Raw genomic sequence first — 18,862 nt, 5'->3', positions numbered from 1 at the left:
GAGACCAGTCCTCTTTCCAAAAAGGTCATCTTTGTGTATGCCCACTGTTGCTTTTCTTTCTGTGCTTGCTTTTGGTAATATAATGATAGAAATAAGTGATTTCCCCCAATTTTAACTGGCCCACGGCAGCTGTTATCTAAAATTACTCTTACAAAATATTGTGGGTAGCAATTATGTGCCAGGTTTATTTAGTAAAGTTCCCAGAGGTCCACATGACAAGGAGTCTCAAGTAAGAGGCAGTTGTCTCCGTCATGCAAATTTGGGGAATGAATTAATCAAGTGAAAGGTCAGCTGTTTCTGTTATCTATCTTGCCTATCAGTGCTGATCATCACACTTTCTGTGAGCTATTGAACAAGTCTAGACTGTGCTGGTAACAGAAACTTGCTTTCTTCAGTCCTATAGATGCAGATTTTCTTTCGAAATGCTGCCCAGCTGCTGAGTCTTGCAGAGCCTAGTAAAACAGAGAAAAGAGATCATAGATGTGCATCTGAAAAAACAAAGACTCCTCTCCAGCCCATCTGATGTGGGTGTTGCAGCTCATGCTGTCAGTTCTCCTCCATTATTAGCAGGCAGAGGGTGTGAGCTCCTCTCTAAGTGTTGTCTGTCACCCCAGATACTGGGGAGACCCTTCCAGATAACAGAGGCTTCATTCTTCCCTCTCTGGAGAGGTCTGTGCTGACAACAAAAGGCTCAGAGGCAGAAGCGTCGGAGATGGACGGGCTTGGGAACTGACAGCCAGCTGTTGGCCAAGTGAAACCTCCTCCTTTTCTCCCCTTGTTAGGAAAATATTCCACTGGCTGTGGGCAGCTATCTCAGGGCACTGGAGGAGACCCTCTGCAGAGGTGCTGCAGAAGGGTGGCTCTGGTGCCAAAGGTCCCCTTTCCTTGGCAAGGCTGGGGCAGGGAGAGAGGCACAGGGAATGCATTCCCCCCGTGGCTTTGAGTCTCCACCATGTGCTCTTGAGCAGGGAGAGCTGCTGGGAAGATCTCCTCCCTCGGAGGTCATTCAAGCAGCCAGATAAACTGCACTGCCCAGGATGTGAAGAAAGATTTAGGATTTATGAACGCTCGCCGGGGCCAAATCAAACATATTTGTTTGGTGGTGTGTTATTTGTCAAAATGACATCATTTCTCGTGCTGATAAACAAGGGAATTCTGACTGCACCCTGGCCTCAAAATGCCACACGTTGGGTTCAACGTGTGCTGTGTGCAGTGAGGAGCAGTGGGGGGGACTTGTAATCCTTCTGATGAGCATGTGGCACCACAAGCACACAAACTTGCTCACTGCTCCTGTGTACACACAGAAATGGCCCAGCTAATCATCCCTGAAACACTCAGACTAATTCCACGGGTGGGCGGCGCGGCGCTTCTGTGGGCAGGAGGTTTTGGGAAAGCTCAGGATCCTGCCGCACTGATTCAGCAGGTGCCAGGCTTGGGGGTGCAGCTTTGGGGATGCAGATAGAGCTGGAGTGTCCTTGCCTTGAAGAAAAGGGCTGGGGTGGAGAGGCACTGCCAGCACTCCAGGCATGGAACATGGCTGCAACTGAGGAAAAGCATCCTGCTCTTGCCTCTCATCCAGCTTTTCCCACCAAAAGTGAATCCCAACACGTCATGGCAAGGTGTGGGGTGCCCTGTGGAGGGGCTGGGCCAGGCAGTGGATAACTTTTTGTAGCCCAGGAGAGGAGGAGAGGCAGTTTTGCTCCTCACAGAGCACGTGTGTGCAGCCAGGGTGTGATAAACCCTCTCTCCCTGAGCTGCAGCCTGTGTGTTTTCTGCTATACTAAGCACTACACTAGTGAAGGCAGTTAAAGTCAGCAGCATGAAAATTAACATTTAAAAAGATATTCTATATTCCTTAGCAAAGCACTGCTATCCAAAACTCTCTGTGTGGGCTTGGGTATGAGAGGGAGAAAAAAAAAGATTATAATAAAAAATAGACTGCAGGCATAGAGTGAACAGTTGCCGTGACCTTGCCTTTTGTATGCCATTACACAATTCAATGGCAGTCCACTCAAACCTTGCTCTCGATCAATATCCTATTAAAGCAGCACAAAAAGTCTCTATAAACTTAGTGGTTAGCTATGTTTATAAATGGAACTCAGCATAATTAGATGGTCAATAGCAGGCTGTACTTGTAATTTTAAAATTAACATCACACATTTCATATCTGTTGTATTCGGCGAAACCTCTTTGAATCTAATGATACAGTGTGGAGGAAACAAAGGCCTTGCAAAAAGAAAAAAAAAAAACAACCACCCAGATCCCAGCAGCAGCACAATGTGTTTCCCTTTGTTTATGTAGTCACAACACAGGAAAAAGTTTATTAGTCAAATGTCATGTTTCTCCCATCTAACCTTAAACACATTATCACTTCACTGCAGTGTTACACGTGTAATGATCTTAGTCACATCCCAGCCCCTCTGTAAAAATAAATACATATAAATGGGGGAAAAAAAGAGAGGCTAAATATTAATGTGGCTTAAAGAAAGTGCCATATTCCAAGGGAGACAAATGCCAGCCTGGCTGGTTTTATTTAGTGGGTTTCCTGTTCTGTAATTCAGTAATTTTTTTCAAAATAAATATTGCAATTGGGTTAAGTCAGAGGGCTTTTTTCCTAATTTCTCCATTATTTTTCTTGACATTTTGAGTGAGGAACTGAGCTGGAGGGAGCAGGGTGGTGCTGCTCTCTGCATCCCAGGAGTAGAAAACTGTCAGGCAGGGGCACCAATCTTCCTCCTCCTCCTCTGTTTGGGCAAACCAGCTCCTCCTGCCCCTCTGAGTGTGTCCCAGCTGCACAGGGAATTTTTGTGAAATGGGGGCTCCAGTCTGGGTGTGAGGCAAGAGGGATCCTTCCTTCCCTCTCACCTCCTTCCAGCTCACAGCCCCAGCTCAGGTGGCATCTTGATAAGATTTTCGCTTTGACTCACAGTTGCAGTTTCTGACATCCTTTCCCATTTGGGGGATGTTCCTGAGCTGTCAGGAGGTCACTTTGCTGCAGAACATTTCTTACAGGGGTAATGGTGTGTTTTAAATGTCGTTGCCTGGAGTTTGTGAGGCTGCAGCTCCCACCACACTGCTCCATGTGGGACTGGAGTGTATTCCTGCAACATAGGAACAGGGCCAGGGAGGTGGTGTGGTGGATTGTCATATGCTGCAATGAACAGGTTTGGTTTAGACAGTTTTTTAGTTTAGACAGAGTTTTTTGGTTTAGACAAAAATTTTGCCACAGTTTGCACACTTTGATACACCTTTGTGTACTCTGCAAGAGATGCTGCCTTTGCTGGCAGTCATACACTCACAGAATGGTTTGGGTTGGAAGGGACCTTAAAGCTCATCTCATTCCAGCAAGGACACCTTCCACTATCCCAGATTGCTCCAGCCTGGCCTTGGACACTTCCAGGGATGAGGCAGCCACAACTCCAGCACGTTGTTGTGATTTACAGCAGTAAATGCAATAATTGCAGGCAAAGGTACTGTCAGAAAGGCAGGAGAAGGGATTTTGGAACAACTCAGCCCTGTGCAACCTTTGCCACAGCACTTCTGGGGCCAGAGACCTTGAGCTGGTGGTGGCAGGGTAGTGGTTGCTGTGCAAGGATTGACACAGGGTTCAGGTGCTGGCCCCCACAGCCCAGCCAGGCACTTTAACCTCTGCTGGTGTCTATTAAAGGTGGGTTTTGTTCTTTAATTCTCTGGTTTCAAACTGGCATTTGAGTGTGGCGAGGTAGTTTTGGCCAGTGACCAGCACAGCATCCTTGGTGTACCCTCCCCAGGCAGCAACCCCTGTGGGATCAGCCCTTTCTGCTTTGCACTGAGTCTACACAGCACCAGCAGTACCTTGTTCCTACCCTTCCCCTGCTCTGGACACACATTCCTTTTTTTCTGTAGGGCTAACTCAAGAAATATCCAGGATTTGGAGAAAGGGCAATAAACACGGCAAGGAGGGAAAGGAAGAAGGGAAGCATTACCCACATGCCAGTTTTTCTTCCTTATCTCCTTGGAATAAAACTGTTTCATAAATCTGGCAATGTCCAGGAAAATTCACTGTGCCTCAGAAAGAAGCAGTGCTTTAATTTAGTGCTTGCTTTTTATGTTCCTGTGTGTTTAACCTGTAAGTTGGGCTTTGGGAGGCAGAGGGTGCAGAGGAATTGCTCAGGAAAGGGTTTGCAGGGCACAAATCTGTTTGGCAAGGAAGTTGCTGAAAACTGTGGAGTAGATGCTGCAGAGAGTACCTTTATGATTGATTTCCATTCAAGTCAGACTGACTGCAGTGTGGTCATTTTTCTAACCCATAACTGCACACACTGCAGCAGTCTGCTATCTGCAGGGTGTCTGAATTATAGCAGTCCATGTCCCTGTTACCTTTTACACAAATTACTTACACCGGTTTCTTTTTCCATGCAAATTCATCAGTTTTACAGCCTCTTGTAGGTGCTGTCAGGAAACTGTTGCAGAAAGCACAAATTGATAAAACGAGTTAATTTTACTGTGCTTAATTTTTCTTTCCCTCTGTTAACACACCCTCTCATATACCCAGTGTGCAGGAAGCGTATGATAGTTAAGAGAAGATAACAAAGGATTTGAGTGTTCTTGTCATAAATTACTTCCCAACTTAATTCCTTTTAATGATCATTCCAGATTTTCTCAAGTTTTAATGGCGTTGTGCATTTTCCATCCCCGGCTTTTAAAAGTCCGTGGATATCCAGGCTGTTCCCTTTCTGTCTCAATGACGTTCTTAAAAGATCCTTGCCAAACAACAACTAATTGTCTTGTGGGGATGATGAGGCAGCTGCAAAGCAACATTATTCCTCTGTCAAATCTGACATTGTGAGCTCCTTAAGACTTGGGGTGAAATACTGGCCCCGTTACAGTCAGTGGCAGCACTCCCAGCCCAGACATGTTAGCTGGGTGATAGGAGCTATCCTGTCTTCATTTCCTCACTCCTTCCCCGTTGGACTGAAAGATTTTTCCATGTTTGAAAATGGGCCAGGTTCTCAGACCAAAGATTAAACTTGGCTCAGCATCCCTGTGTGGCACTGAGACTGCTTTGCCTTTGTGGCTGCGAATCAGGGCTCTCAGACAATACAGCCCAGGCCAAGCTGGTGCATTTCATTGTGCAGGACGTCCTTTTTCAGATGGCTCTGAAATGTGAGAGAAAAAATCATGATCTGTAATTGTCAGCCCCCGAAGTTTTATTGTCCTGTAAATAGCACTGGAACAGCCACAGTGGACATGGTACCGTTTGCTGTATTAGTGGAATTTCGGCACAAAATCCGTTCTCTGCTGATTTCAATGTTAAGCTGCTCTGTTCCTTGTTGGCTCCCACAAGAGTACAGCACATGGAGTTCATGGCTTGTGCCTGCAAATTTCAGGGTGTGTAGGAATCTGTGATGTTTAATGTGAAACCAAAGATCCAGGACAGGGAAATTGCAGGGATTCATATCCTTTGCAATAAAAATTTCAGTACTGGATAAGGTGATGAGGTGAAGAGTGGAAGCTCACTGCTAGATAAAACTTTTGGGGAGTCGTATGTCTCTAGCTCTGATATAGCTGGGGGAGAGGCCAGAGGAAAGCTCAGATGCTCTTAGGCAGAAAAGAACTCAAGTTTCTCATCTGCTTTTTTAACCTCTGTGCTTGTGGCTGTACATCACATGTATCCCAGAGGTTCTGAGGTGTATTTCCCTGCCTGTGCTGCTTATGGATCTTGCCAAGCACTCTACAGGGATGATGCAGCCTATCTGTAACCATGCCAATAGAGACAACGTGGTCCTAAAAGCAACAGGCTTCATTAAATGTTAGAATGACATTAATAGAAAAGCAGCGCTTAGAGAAAGTCATGCCGTAATTGTTTAATTTTAAAAAATAATAATAATATCTTTGGAGGAATGTAAGAGAGATTCTATGTCATGGAACATTGTATTCTTGGTAGAATTTCCATCTTCTTGATTGCAATGCCAGGTACCATTAGCATTTCCTAATTTCCACATCCCACCTGTTCCCATCGTGAAACTAAACACACTCATGAGGAAGAAGAAAGTGATTTTGAAGTGCAATTCATGCCATATTCACATGACTTACTGACTGCAATCTCTTTTGTTTCCCCAGCACCGATAGCTGCAGGAACAGGCCCTAATTTCTCCCTCTCAGATTTGGAAAGTTCTTCATACTACAGCATGAGCCCAGGAGCAATGAGGAGGTCTTTACCTAGCACATCCTCTACCAGGTAATTTAATCTCTGCCTACTACCAGGTTCCTTGGAAACCCAGGCCAGCATCATTACTCATCTGGGAAAGTAACCATTAAATTCTCTGACAAGCTGTTTGGGGGCCTCACGATGTGGAGCTGTTTCAGATTCACAGAGCTGAATGTTCAGCTGGATTGCAGCAAAGTTCTTTTTGTGTGTACAAGCCTCTAAGAAACACTGCTGCATGGACTTGTGTAGCTCCTGGTTGGATCTGGGTGAATCAAGAGAAGTTCCACTGGAATTGTTGAGTTTCAGCTTGTGGCAGAAAAGAACTTGGAACATACTAAGATGCAAGGAAAGTGTTAAGATAGACTTACATGTATTCTTTATTGTAAAAAGTGCTACCTGTGAGACTAAGAATGTTTTAGGACCTTGTTTTATAAAGCATTTTGTTTTCATAAAGCATTTAGAAGTTTGTGACTCAGCCTTTGGAAAACTGAATTGCTAATGCAGATGACTGCCCCATCTGATTTTGATTTCGGCTTAGATGCCAACTATCAAACAAGGATATTTTTTATTTTTTACCTTTCACTTTAATCATCCATGAGATTAGATTTATAAACAAGCTCAGTCACTCGAGTAGTCTTGAACACTATTAAGGAACCAGATTGATTTTTTTTTTTCCCCACAGCCAAAATAGATCACTTATTTCAAAGACATGACAGGAAAGTCTAACTCCAGCCCAACACTCTTTCACGTTTTTATCTCAGCCTGCAGTGCCACCAGCTTTGCATTGAGCAAGTGCACGTGTGAAAAATCTCTACAGTTTGAATAAAGCTGTTGTTTTTATTTTAAAAATAATAATCTTTAACGAGAGGCTTTTAGCAGTAACTTCTTACAGTTTTCAGTGATTGGAAGAACATTCTGTCTTGCACTTAGTGTGCATGTTATGAAGCTCAGTGACTACAATTCCCATTACACATCAATTAAAAACTTTGTGCTGTTTCTTTCTTGCCTGTAAACTGTGTAGCCTACAGCACTCATCATTAGCACCATTCTCAGGTAGAATTTACTGGTGACTCCAGCAGCAAAAGTGAGGTTATTAATGTTACTTAAGAGCTCAGTTGTTGCTCTTCTATTCTTCTGCAAATAGCTACCACTGATAAGGAGCTAATTATAAACAGCATGGGTAGTTAATAACTTGGTAATATGTTTGTTTTCCTCTCATTAGGCTGTTCCCAGTCAGAAAAAAAAAAAATTCTTTAAATACACAGACTCAGCAGAATTATCAGGCGGTAATTATATTGTATGCACACAATTTCCCCTATTGACACATAACAATTCTCTAAATTAAGGAATGGCCAAACCTGCATTCCACACATGCCATAAGGGTTATTCTTCCTGTTTCTCACCAACTGGTTTTGCACACCCGCCAGCTCCTACCTGTGCAGAGCTTCGGGTGGGGAGGCTGCAAGCACTAAACCAATAGTGGAAGATTTTATGTCTGTTAAATGTGTTCCCCCTACACAGAGGAGCCTGTTCTTGAATGCCTTAAATCTTAATAGAATACAGATTTGGGGGGAAAAAAAAAAGTGAGCTGGCCCAGCCTTGGAAAAGTACTTAGAAGAGAAATTCTCAGTAAGGTCTCCACACAGTCTGTACAACTCATTATGGAAAACAGAGCCAAGCTGAGTGTCTTTGGCTCTGGGATCCTCTCCCTGCAGAACTGCTGGAGCCAGTGGCCACCAGAGACCACTCAAAGGGCTCTTCTGTGTCCTGAGCCTCTGGTGAGGGAGGTGTGATGTATCACAGGGGGATTCTTTAATGCTGACACTGGCCAGAGATACCCATTGGGGGCTTTCTATGCTTGCTGGCACAGCTGCAGAGTCAAATGCTTCTTATTGTAGGATAACGTGAACATTTGAACCAAGAATGGATTCTTCCATCATTCACTTGCCTATGTTTCTTCTTATGGGACTGAAGTCTGGGCTAATTGAAAAGATTGAAAATAAAAGTTTAAACTGGTAAACAATTTGCTTTTAGAATTAGCCGTGAAAAAATCTGGCAGTGAAAATAAGTCTCATGTGTCATCACCGTATTCATTCAAACTGCAAGAACCACGCAATGCAAATGAAATTCTTGCCTTTTTATTGACCTCTGCGTGCTTTGAAAAATGTCCTACTTCTGAATCTGTGAAAGCCTAAATGTCAGACTAACTTCTGGTCAAACTGGTGCGTGTTTAGGGGTTTGGCCCGTGAAATGTTGTTTTGTATCTCACCAACGCGCCCTAAATCTGTTCTGCCTTGAGTTATCAAGCATGCCCCAACAGCAGTGCCTTGGTTCCTCTTCCATGCCTTCATTATGTGGGTGTTTTTTTGCATTCTCAGCTCCACAAAACGTCTCAAGTCTGTGGAGGATGAGATGGACAGCCCTGGTGAGGAGCCGTTCTACACAAGCCAAGGGCGCTCTCCGGGCAGTGGCAGCCAGTCCAGCGGATGGCATGAAGTGGAGCCAGGTAAGCCCCGGCTCCCAGAGCCCCAGAACATCATCTCCACTTGCTCTGTTTCGTTATCAGAGTTGCTGTGTTAGAGAGGTGGCCAGTTCTAGACGTCTCGTCACTTCTGAGAAACGGCCTAATGAAAATATGGCAGTGGTTTTATTGCTCCTGCAGCTGTGAATGTTTCTGTAGTGTGTCACTTCTGTGTTTTGGCCAAATATCTGAAGTATTTAAATAATGCAGCAGGAGATAGGCGGTCTTTTTCTGTCAAATTGTCCAGATTCAGTTCTGGGATAGCTTTTTCTAGCTAAAAAGGAGTACCTGTCTGGGCTATGCTCCATCAGTTATGCTGCTTAAATAAATATCCCTAAACTTGTATAAGGTAGAAGGACTTCTCAAGCATTATACAACACTTGAGATCACTTAGTAATGACTTTTAAGAGACTTACAGAAGGAGTTGTTTTATTAATCTGTAATGCTGTGAAGTGTGATTGGAGGCTTCATATCAAAATAGATATCACTGGGTGTTACACTTCAGAACGTTGAGGAAGCTCTTTGGCCTCTTCTCAGTTAATTTTTGTGTGTGATCTTTCCTGTTGATCATTTTTTTTGGGTTATGTTATGTTACATACTTAACTGTCCATTGATCACTTATCCTGAGATCATCTGGGTGCTTAATACTATTGGAAATATTTTTCTGGGTCAGTGCTATGTGCATAGGTGAAGTTAATGCCTCAGTGTTGCTTACAGCTAAATAATCAAGTATTTATTGCCAATAAAAATAACAGAAGTCTTATTTGTTAGAGGAAGGCAAGCAGTGCCTCCCAGGGTTTGAGAAGGTCCTCTAAAAGTGCAAAGGATCTTTTGCAATGCGTATTTTTTGTCTTTCTTGTTTGTCTGGATTTAAAATAGTATGGGTTTGGTTTGTTTGGAAAAAACACATGCTTGTCCAGGGCACTGTGTATAATGAACTGTACAGCACAGAAAAGTAAATTCGACCTGCACAGCATTAAAAATCAGTTCTGTGGGCACTTGGCCAGCCACCTATATCCTTCATCATGTAGGAAACATACCCACAGCTTTCTCTGGAGACCCTGTCAAACAGCTGTCCTTTACAGCATGCCCAGAAAGTCACCAAATTTGGGCTATTCCAGACTGGGAGGAGACTGATTCCTGTGCCTGGGAGCCCTTGGAGGATCCCCTGCCAGCTGCCCTCTCTCCTCTAATGAGGAGGAGCCAGCTTGTGGGCCCTTATTGACTGCAGATGTGGCACTTTGGCAGGAGGAGAGGGTGGACCTGCAGGCAGACAAGTGCCAGGCTCCCCGTGACTGCCTTGCCACCGCCGTCCCCAGGGCTCTGGTGTTTGCTCAGAGGTGTCCTGCTCCAGGGGCACCAGGGGCTGTCCCCTCCATCAGCTCCAGGCTCCAGATGATGTAAAGGCAGAGCTTTACCTTGTGCTAAACCTCTGCTCACGAGGCGGCAGAAACGCGGACAAAAGCTTGAAAGGGAGAGATCACAGCCTGCTCTGCAGACACAGATGGCTGAAAACTGATGGGGTCACTGCTTCTGCATCACTGTCAGGCCGGGGGACAGCTCCCCCCAAAGTTTGGGGTACTCGTTGTTCATGACAAATGTTCTCCATTTGTGCAGCAGCCAGAGGTTGGCTATTAATTCTGCTGTCACTTCTGGTGGTTTTTCCCCACATGTGGTCATTACCTCTGGCTCATCCAAGTGCTGGCTTTGATGGTGGCACTGAGCTGCTGAGCTGGGCAAGGGAAGTACCCAAAGCCTTACACCTCCAAAGCACCTCTGCTGCTCTTGGCACCACTGGGTGCCCATCATGAGGAAGCACAGCTGCCTATGTCAAACTTCCTGAGGTGTTCAGAAAGGCAGGAACAAGTCAGACAAGAGAAGGTTCTTCCTTCCTCGTGACCTTCCTCACTTATTATAGAAAAAAAATCCCAAATTCTGCTTAGTCTTGCCTGTAAAATGGCAGAAAATCACCTTGCAGCATCAGGGACTGTAGCCAGGTACCAACTAGATATAGCTCAGATTCACCAAGCCATCTATCACTGTCACAGCTGTGAAGAAAAAGAGCTTTATCCTGCCCACGTGGGATGCACTTCCAAGCCATCCTTGTGCTATATCCACGCAGCCCCACCCCAGTGCTTCTGCCATGGCTTTCCAGCAGCCTGTCCTCTGAATTCATTGCCTCAGCTTCTCTGTAAAACAGGGTCACTGCAAGAGCACGGCTGACAGAGGGATTACCTGAAGAGCCACAGCTCATCAGTAGTGAAGGACAAAGCAGTGCTGAGTGTCCTTCCCTGCCAGGGCAGCAGTGGTGTGTCACTGGCCCGTGGTGCTCCCCTGAGGGACAAATCCTGCTGTGGTGTATGACATCACACCTGGGTCTGACACTAACGTGTGGCCTTTTGTGTTTTGACACGGGGGTTTCACCTCCAGAAGTGTAAAATGTTCTAGGAGTCTTTAGTGGGGCATGTGCCTAGAAAATAATTTGATCACCTGAAAGCTGTACAAGTGATGTTAACATCCCATTTTAGCTGGGGGCTTTCCACAGCATTCCTCTCTGAGAGGGAGCTTTGGAGCCTGGACCAGTTTCAGATCCATCCTTTCCGATGTCTTTATTTCCAGAGAAAGGCCTTGCCATTTATTTAATCTACAATCAAAATGGTGGCAGAGTTTTTAGCATACAGTAATCTCTGAGCTTCGGTGTTTTGTTTTCTTCTCCGTGAAATTCACAGTGGAAGTTTAAAGACTAAACCCATCTTTTTGTTTAACTTGGCATTTCTTCCCTGCGGCACATTTTGTGCTGTGTGGGATAAGACAGGTATCAGCAGTGCAGAATGGTGCTGTTTCAGAAGACAGGCTGAAGTTTTATCCCGTGCTGGCAGAGCAGTGCAAGCCAGGTTTCCAAACTCCATAATTAAACCCTGTCCTTTGGGTTACTGGCCAAACAACAGGAGGAGGAAATCAGACCAAGGAAAGGAAGCTTAGACTTGTCTGTGGGATGGCTGCTCTGGCTGGGAAGGAAAGTTCAGAGAGGAGCCAGCAGCCAACCTCCCAGCCCAGTAGGATCCACACCAAAGATAATAATACATCCTTTGCCTTTATTGCCTCTGAGTAGATTGCTTCCTCACAGGAGATTTAGATTTATGCAGAGATAGCTTCTTGGCCTATATGCCTTGACAGGTTTATGGGAGTGAGAGGATGAATATTCCATCTCTGTGTGTCGCATCTGCTTAATTTTGAGGTGTGCACATGAGAAAGAGGGGAGACTCAAACCCTGGAGCAGGTGTGAAGCACACACGTGCTCGTGGCACAGGCACTGGGAGAGAGTGGTACTGAAAGGTGTGGCCTGGGACAGTGCAGGGAAATCAGATCTGTGTGAGAGGGAGACGGAAGAAATGCACTTCAAAGAGAGCAGAACGTAGAAGAGAAAGGGAAAATGAGAAGACAGCTTTAGACCATACAGAAGGGAAAAAGAACAAATGCCAGAAAAACAAAGATTTGACTTCCTAGAAAGGAAATATGAAATGGAATATGTGAACTCCTCTTAGAGAAAGAGAGCACTCCAGGCAGAGGGTTATTTACCGCCAGCCGTGACTAGTCGCTCTACATCTGTCTCCATTTTTTTCCCTTGAACAAATTCCCTTTTTGGATACTTTTCTTCCTGCTTTGCTTCCCTGTGATTGCCCCTGTAAGTGGTCTTTGGAGGGCAGGCTGTATGCTCAGAACATATGTGCAAACTGGCTGGAGAACAGAAGAGGACAAAACCACTCTGTGTGCTATTTAGATTAGGCAGTGGATGCTTCCCTCGTGCCTACTCCTGGGGTCCCTGCTGTGTGCAGGATACAGCCTGCACCTATTGTCCGTCCACAGCCCTTCCTCTGAGCTTTTCCTTGCTCTGCTGAGGCACCCTGATGTCTGTCTCACATGGAGACTTTGCTGGGTGTAGATCCTCTATGCCTCACCCACCTGGGTGTAGATCCTTCATGCTTCACCCACCAGCAGCACGACCTTTCCCTTCGTGGCACATCAGGCTTGCAGTGATGAGCAAAGGACTCAGCTTTGGGGTTTTTTTTCAGATATTTCCTGCGACCAAGGGTGCAGCACTCTCCTTGTACGTCAGACGTGGCAGCCAAAGCAAACTCCAGCATTAATCCCATGTTCCTTGTGCTGTACTCCTGGAGTCTCACATCCATTTACCTGCACTCGAAAGCTCCTGGGGAGCTCTCCGACCTAAAAAGGCTGGAGTCTGCCAGAAAAGATGAATTTCCTTTCACAACAGGAAGGCTTAGGAAGTAAAACAAAGCAGACATGTAGTAAATTACTTCTGCTTTTCAAATACCTTTTGCGGTATCCTCCTTACCATTACTTTATCTCAGCACTTTCAGTACATAACTCTTGTTAACTGAGAAGAAGGGCAAGAGAGGATAAAGATGATGTTAGGAAGAAAATAAGGCAACATCACACTGGCTTTGAACTCCTGCGCAAAGCTGGCCTGTGTTCAGTTCTGTGGCAGCTCTGCTTGCAATGGGGGTAAGCCATAATTACAGGTATATGTTTTTTAATTCCATAATAAGCAAAGACTGAGTTAATATATATCTGTATTCCACTTGTGCATTTTTTTAATGCGTTCTCTTGATGCAGTCCAGGAGTAATGTTCACTTTGTGCTCCCTCAGTCATTTTGTGAAACATATGGATGGTGTTTGCCAAGTCTGCTTCCATTGTGTTTCTACAGCGTGGCATGGAAAGAAATGTTTAAGATGCAAATTCAGAGCATCCTACTGGATTCTTTACTTAGGTATTCGACTTGTTTCTTTACTTAGATCTTCTACTTTATTCTTAGATCTTCTACTTGTATTTCCACACAGTAGTTTAGTCCCTAGAGGACAGTCATCCCAGGAAAGGTCCATGTTTGCACTCCTTGCACTTCTTGAGGTTTCTGAAGAGACAGTCAGCTCTCCTTTGGTTGTGGTCTTGACCAACTTGGTTTGGAAAATGGCTGGAGCTCTGTGGTCCTTTTTTCACTGGAAGGCTGGTGCGGCTGTTCATGTCATGGTCATCCCCTTGCCCCAGCTCCAGGGGATGAATGGATGTTCTGCTCCCATTGGGCTGTGCTTTGTGTGTCTTCACCTTAAAAACTCCAGGAAACAAACAAGACTTCCAGTGCAGAAACCTTAAGGAATCAGTAATACCTCTTGCACTGCATAGCTGATAGACATATCCACAGTTCCAGGGGCTTATGAGGTTGATAATTTTACACAAACCTGCAGAAAGCTTGAGAGCTCCCTGTTAGACTGCTGGACTCTTCTGTGGTGGCAACGATGCTTTTGAAGTCAGCCTCATGATTGCTCACTAAACCACCTGGGCTGCTGCTCCTTGTTCTCATGCCACCATCTATGGGACTGTCTGAAAACAATTTCTGAGGAATTCCTATGCAACTGAGGAGCTGAGATCTTATTTTGGAGTATTTCCCTTGCAGTGTCAATGACCCCTAAGTTAACAGTGCTGTGCCTCTCCCCATGGCTGGTTGTGGAAGAACCACATTCAGGCAACCAGTCCAGAACTTGTTCCAATAATGCTTTTCTTAAATCTGGCATGGGCTTTCTCCTCAGTATGCAAGAAAACTTCTCCATATTTACTGAGAAACTTTTATTTATGCCATATGCATCAGAAAAGCTCATTCAGGCATAGTTGAGATGACCACAAGAGTTTGTTTTCAATGTCTGTTTGGAATTATATCTTGGAAATTTGAGAGAAAGTGCTATAAGGGAGATCCTAGATCATGCTCTTTATGCCCTAAGCACAGTTGTTGCCTGGCACTGCCTGGAAGATAAAATATGTGTGGTGTGTCCCAGCATCAGCAATGCAGAGTGTATCTGATCTGTCCTCAGGCAAAAGGTCTGTGGGCTCATCAAAGGCCTTGACGTTGTGCACTAACTCAGAGCCCAGAAAAGTTTTCAATGATTGGGCTGCATTGCTGCCAGTGATTCAAGGGACTGACTGCAGAAAATATGATGAAAAACATGAGAACCATGTATTATACAAAATAAGGAATAGAAAAATAATCCCTTTTCACTGGGAAAACATTCAACTTCAGACCTGGAGATTCAATGTCAAATAATTCTCTGGCACTGCTTCTCAGTGACTTGCTGCAGTGGGCAGTTTTCACTGGATCATAACCAGACACAGGAATTTCATGATCTTTATTAATTTCCATGAGCTGTACTTTTTTTGGATGTTCATAGGCCTATAGAAGAAAGACAAAGCCTAGGTAACACTGCTTTTCCTTAGACCAGAGGAGGTCTACATCCAGGATCCCTGCCAATTGTATTTACTCAGTATTTCCCAGATGTGACTTTGAATTGTCCTCTGGTTCTCAGCGTGTGAGGTCAGGCAGTCCCAGAGCTGTTCTGCCTGTACCTGCCTCGTGCAGCAGCTTCATTACACACCTCAGCACATCTCCCAGCAGGCACCGGTGCCATTATTTTCCTCCATTGAACTTAATATCCAAAGACAGTGGGAACATTTCACACAGAATGGTTCAGGCTGGAAGGGACCACAGTGGGGTCATCTGGTCCCACCTCCCAACTCAAGCAGGGTCATCCCAGAGCACAGAGCACAGTCTTGAATATTTCTAGTGAGGGAGGCTCCACACCCTCTCTGGGCAACCTGCTCAGGAAAAAAGTTGTTCCTCATGTTCAGGAGGAACTTTGTTCTTTAACATGGAATTCAACAAGGCCCCACATGCAGGCAGCCACCTAAATAGCTGGACTCCGAGTGAACAGGTAGATGCTTGAAGTGGAATGTATGATGGGAGCACACTTGAAGGAACTCCAGCAGCTGTAGGATACAGAGCTTTCCTTAAATGTCTTCTTTTTCATAAAGTCCATGTGTTGCCATATCCCTGCTCTCTGCATTACAGTATCCCATCAAAACACAAGCTGCCCAGTGGTTTTCAAGAACAGAAGATTTTTCTTTTCTTCTAAGAGCAATAACACTTATCAACTTTTACTGAAATACCATATCAGCTCCTTGTCACTGGCAGTCTACAGTTCCTGCCGCTAAAAGTTTAATGCATTTACAGGAGCACTTAGGCATCAAGACTTTGATATCACAATCTGTTAGTCACAGGTGCTACATGATAGGTTTGTGTTAGCACATTATAGATCTTTTATCAGATACTGCACAAAATGTGTGTGTTTCTTTGCCAGGCAATCAGAATCAGGCTGCTGCATAGCTGATGAGTTACTCACCAATATAAGTTGTTGTTTATTTTAAACAGAACTTTTTCCCAGAACTACACCTTAATGGATAAGTTAAACTCTAATTGGTCAAGGCCAATGAAGAGCAGGAACTTAATGGAGGCAGGAAAAACGCAGCAGGTCCGTGGTGGTGCTTTGAGCATTGTCAGTCTTTCACAGTGGCATTCGTCAAGTCAAGTGATTAACATTGCTCATTTGCCATCACAGGCAGAGTCATTTTGACAGCAAATTACCACTGGATCAATAGCTCAGCTTGTCTTTGGCAATTCACGTAGTAGCATGAGACCTGTGACAACATGCCATGCTGCTGGCAGTGCTGCCTCAAAACCATGGAAGGAAGTTGGAGGTGCAGGAAGAACTGCTCACCCAAAAGTCAGTTCAGATTGAAAAGTTCTAGATGTTTTCACATCCCTCCAGGGCTGCTTTTTTTATTTTATTTTTTCTCCCAGACACTGGACAACACAAAAGACTTGGCCTTGGGATTCAGCCTAAAGTGTACTTTCCATTTTTAATAAAATTAGTAATCCCATGCAAGTGTTGAAGCACATGCCTCAGCTTTGCTGTAATCCCCTGAGGAAAACATCCCTTCAGCGTGGTCCCGGAGAAGTCGGGCGGTCGGTCAGGGTTGTGGCTTTGCTTCTTGCATCTAGTTCCAGATGTCAGGAAATGCATCATTTAAAAATGGAGAAGGAGCTGTAGGAGTTCTGAGTTGAAAATGCAGAAAGAATTTTCCTGTAGTTATCAAATTAAAGCTACTTTTGACTGGGCTGGTGCTAGCATCACCCCTACGTGCTGCTTTCACTGACCTCAGTGACCGAGAGAAAAGCAGATTTTTTGTGCACTGTCACAGTGCAAGGTCACCTGGGGTATTTCTGTCACCAGACACAATTCACATCACCTGCATCCTTTTTCAGACATATAGAAAGGATTTCCTGCGTAGAAAACTATTCCCTGACAAAGGCTGGAACATTGCTTCCCAATGAGAACAGGATTCCTGGCATGGCAGGGCCGTGTTGGTCATCCAAGGGCCTGACCTTCCTCAGACATTTTTGGTGGCCAAGCAACATTTTATTGCCCCCCATTGTTGATCAAAGAATCAAAGAATCACAGTGTGATTTGGCTTGGAAAGGATCCCAAAGCCCACCCAGTGCCACCCCCTGCCACAGGCAAGGATACCTTTCACCATCCCAGGTTGCCCAGAGCCCCATCCAGCCTGGCCCTGGACACTTCCAGGGGTGGGGAGCCCTCAACCTCTGTCCACAACAGCCCACAAAATATAATTTAAATCAAAGACAGTGATGTGTCTTGGGCTTCACTTTTGACACCAAGTTAAACTACCATCTTCCTTGGCACTGAGACAGAAGCAGACTCTTTCCACTGGTGAGCTCTGAAAGACAGAAGCTCCTCTGGTTGACTCTGGCTGTGCATTTCTTGCTGATTTGGGGTCTGTGGAGCCTGAATTTTTGTGAGCTTCAGACAGATCTCCTCTTGACCCAGATATCCTTGAAGATTATCTGATGCACAGCATGGGGCTGTTTAGTTGCAAAATGGCATTAAACACATTAAAAGTAGTCTTCCAAAAATTGAACTAGTCTTCTTGTTTGCTTCTGGGACCAATTCAGGATGTTGACTTGGATCTATAAACTCTCCTATAGATTAGATCTTGGTTGGGAAAGGGACTACATTCCTTTCATGTGCTGTCTTAGCAGTTGAGATCAGCAGACTTGCTTTTTCTAATGTGTTTGGGAAGCAGAAGCAATATTTTATCTCCTGTGGTATGCTGCTGGTATAGAAATGTTCAGGCTTATTAATTCTTCAGGACACAGGAAAGTCTTCATCACCTGTGTAGGCAGTCATGGGAAAGGACCCACTGCAAAGACTCCATTGAACTCTTTATTTTTTTTTTTTTTTTGAAAGCAGCTGGAAAATATTAATAATCTTCAGAGCCAATATACAGTACATATTGAGAGCCAGTAAATGATGCATATTATTGCAAATTCCTGTGCACTTCTGCATTTTATAAAACAGATAACTAAAATACCCACCTAGCCAGATCGGTTCCCCCAGGGATGCACATTTCCAAGCAGAGGACAAACCAAAAACACAAGAACAGAACAAAATTAGCCAAGTAGAATGGTTAAGTGTTGGAAACAAATGGTTTTAAGATCACTGAGTAAGGAGCGTGACCTCCTTTTGCATCAGTCAAGGCAACTGTGAAACTTTGTGAAAGAAGCTCACCACAAAACAGATGCTAGGCTATCTTAGGTAAATAAATTACAAAAAAATAATAATAAACCCCCCCTACACTTTTTACAAAGCACAGCTGTGTAAATATTGCATGAGACAGGGGAGAGGGGGAAGAGATGTAACATACACCCTTTTTTTTATGCAGAAGTTCTGCTCTGGGCACTGTTTATTAACATTCCCAGTACACCCATCACTCCAGTGCCTAGCACACAGTGCAGCTACTGTACTCCCTGCACATGTTTGATCTTGGCTTTAGAGGAGAAAACAAGCTTTATTTTAAAGGAAACATTTTCACTCAAAGATAAAAGGTGTGAGGAGAGGTGTTAGGAGACAGGAGGAATTATGAGATCACGGAATGGTTTGTGTTGGAAGGGACTTTAAAAGCTCATCCCATGGGCAGGGACACCTTCCACTATCCCAGGTTGCTCCAAGCCCCATCCAGCCTGGCCTTGGACACTTCCAGAAGATGGTACAGGACCAGGTACAGGAAGAAGAACAAATCTCATCTCTTTTTTCCATTCTCTTTCCCACACCTTCTGCCACACTGACTGTAGATGTGCTCCTGCTTCTGCACCAGGTGAGGAGCAATTCTCCTTGATTTCATTGTGCTAGATGCCTACTGCAATTTTCCTGCTCCTCAACTGCCA

At 44.7% G+C, this 18,862-nt stretch overlaps 1 protein-coding gene across 9 annotated transcripts in view; it reads left to right on the top strand.

Moving 5' to 3' along the window:
* The window catches only part of NFIA (nuclear factor I A), a 249,093-nt gene that overhangs the window by 163,510 nt on the left and 66,721 nt on the right, over nucleotides 1–18,862 (top strand). For all 9 annotated transcript variants that reach the window (XM_083867286.1, XM_083867288.1, XM_083867285.1 and 6 more), the window contains 2 exons: nucleotides 6,103–6,220; nucleotides 8,569–8,696. In XM_083867286.1, coding sequence (XP_083723412.1) covers nucleotides 6,103–6,220; nucleotides 8,569–8,696 — 246 coding nt within the window. The remainder of the gene's footprint in view (nucleotides 1–6,102; nucleotides 6,221–8,568; nucleotides 8,697–18,862) is intronic.

Source organism: Zosterops lateralis (assembly GCF_965231275.1).
Source record: "Zosterops lateralis genome assembly, chromosome: 9".
In the NCBI taxonomy this organism is placed as follows: Eukaryota; Metazoa; Chordata; class Aves; order Passeriformes; family Zosteropidae; genus Zosterops; species Zosterops lateralis.
Note: the sequence above shows the minus strand (reverse complement) of the source record. Positions and strands in the feature narration are given on the sequence as shown.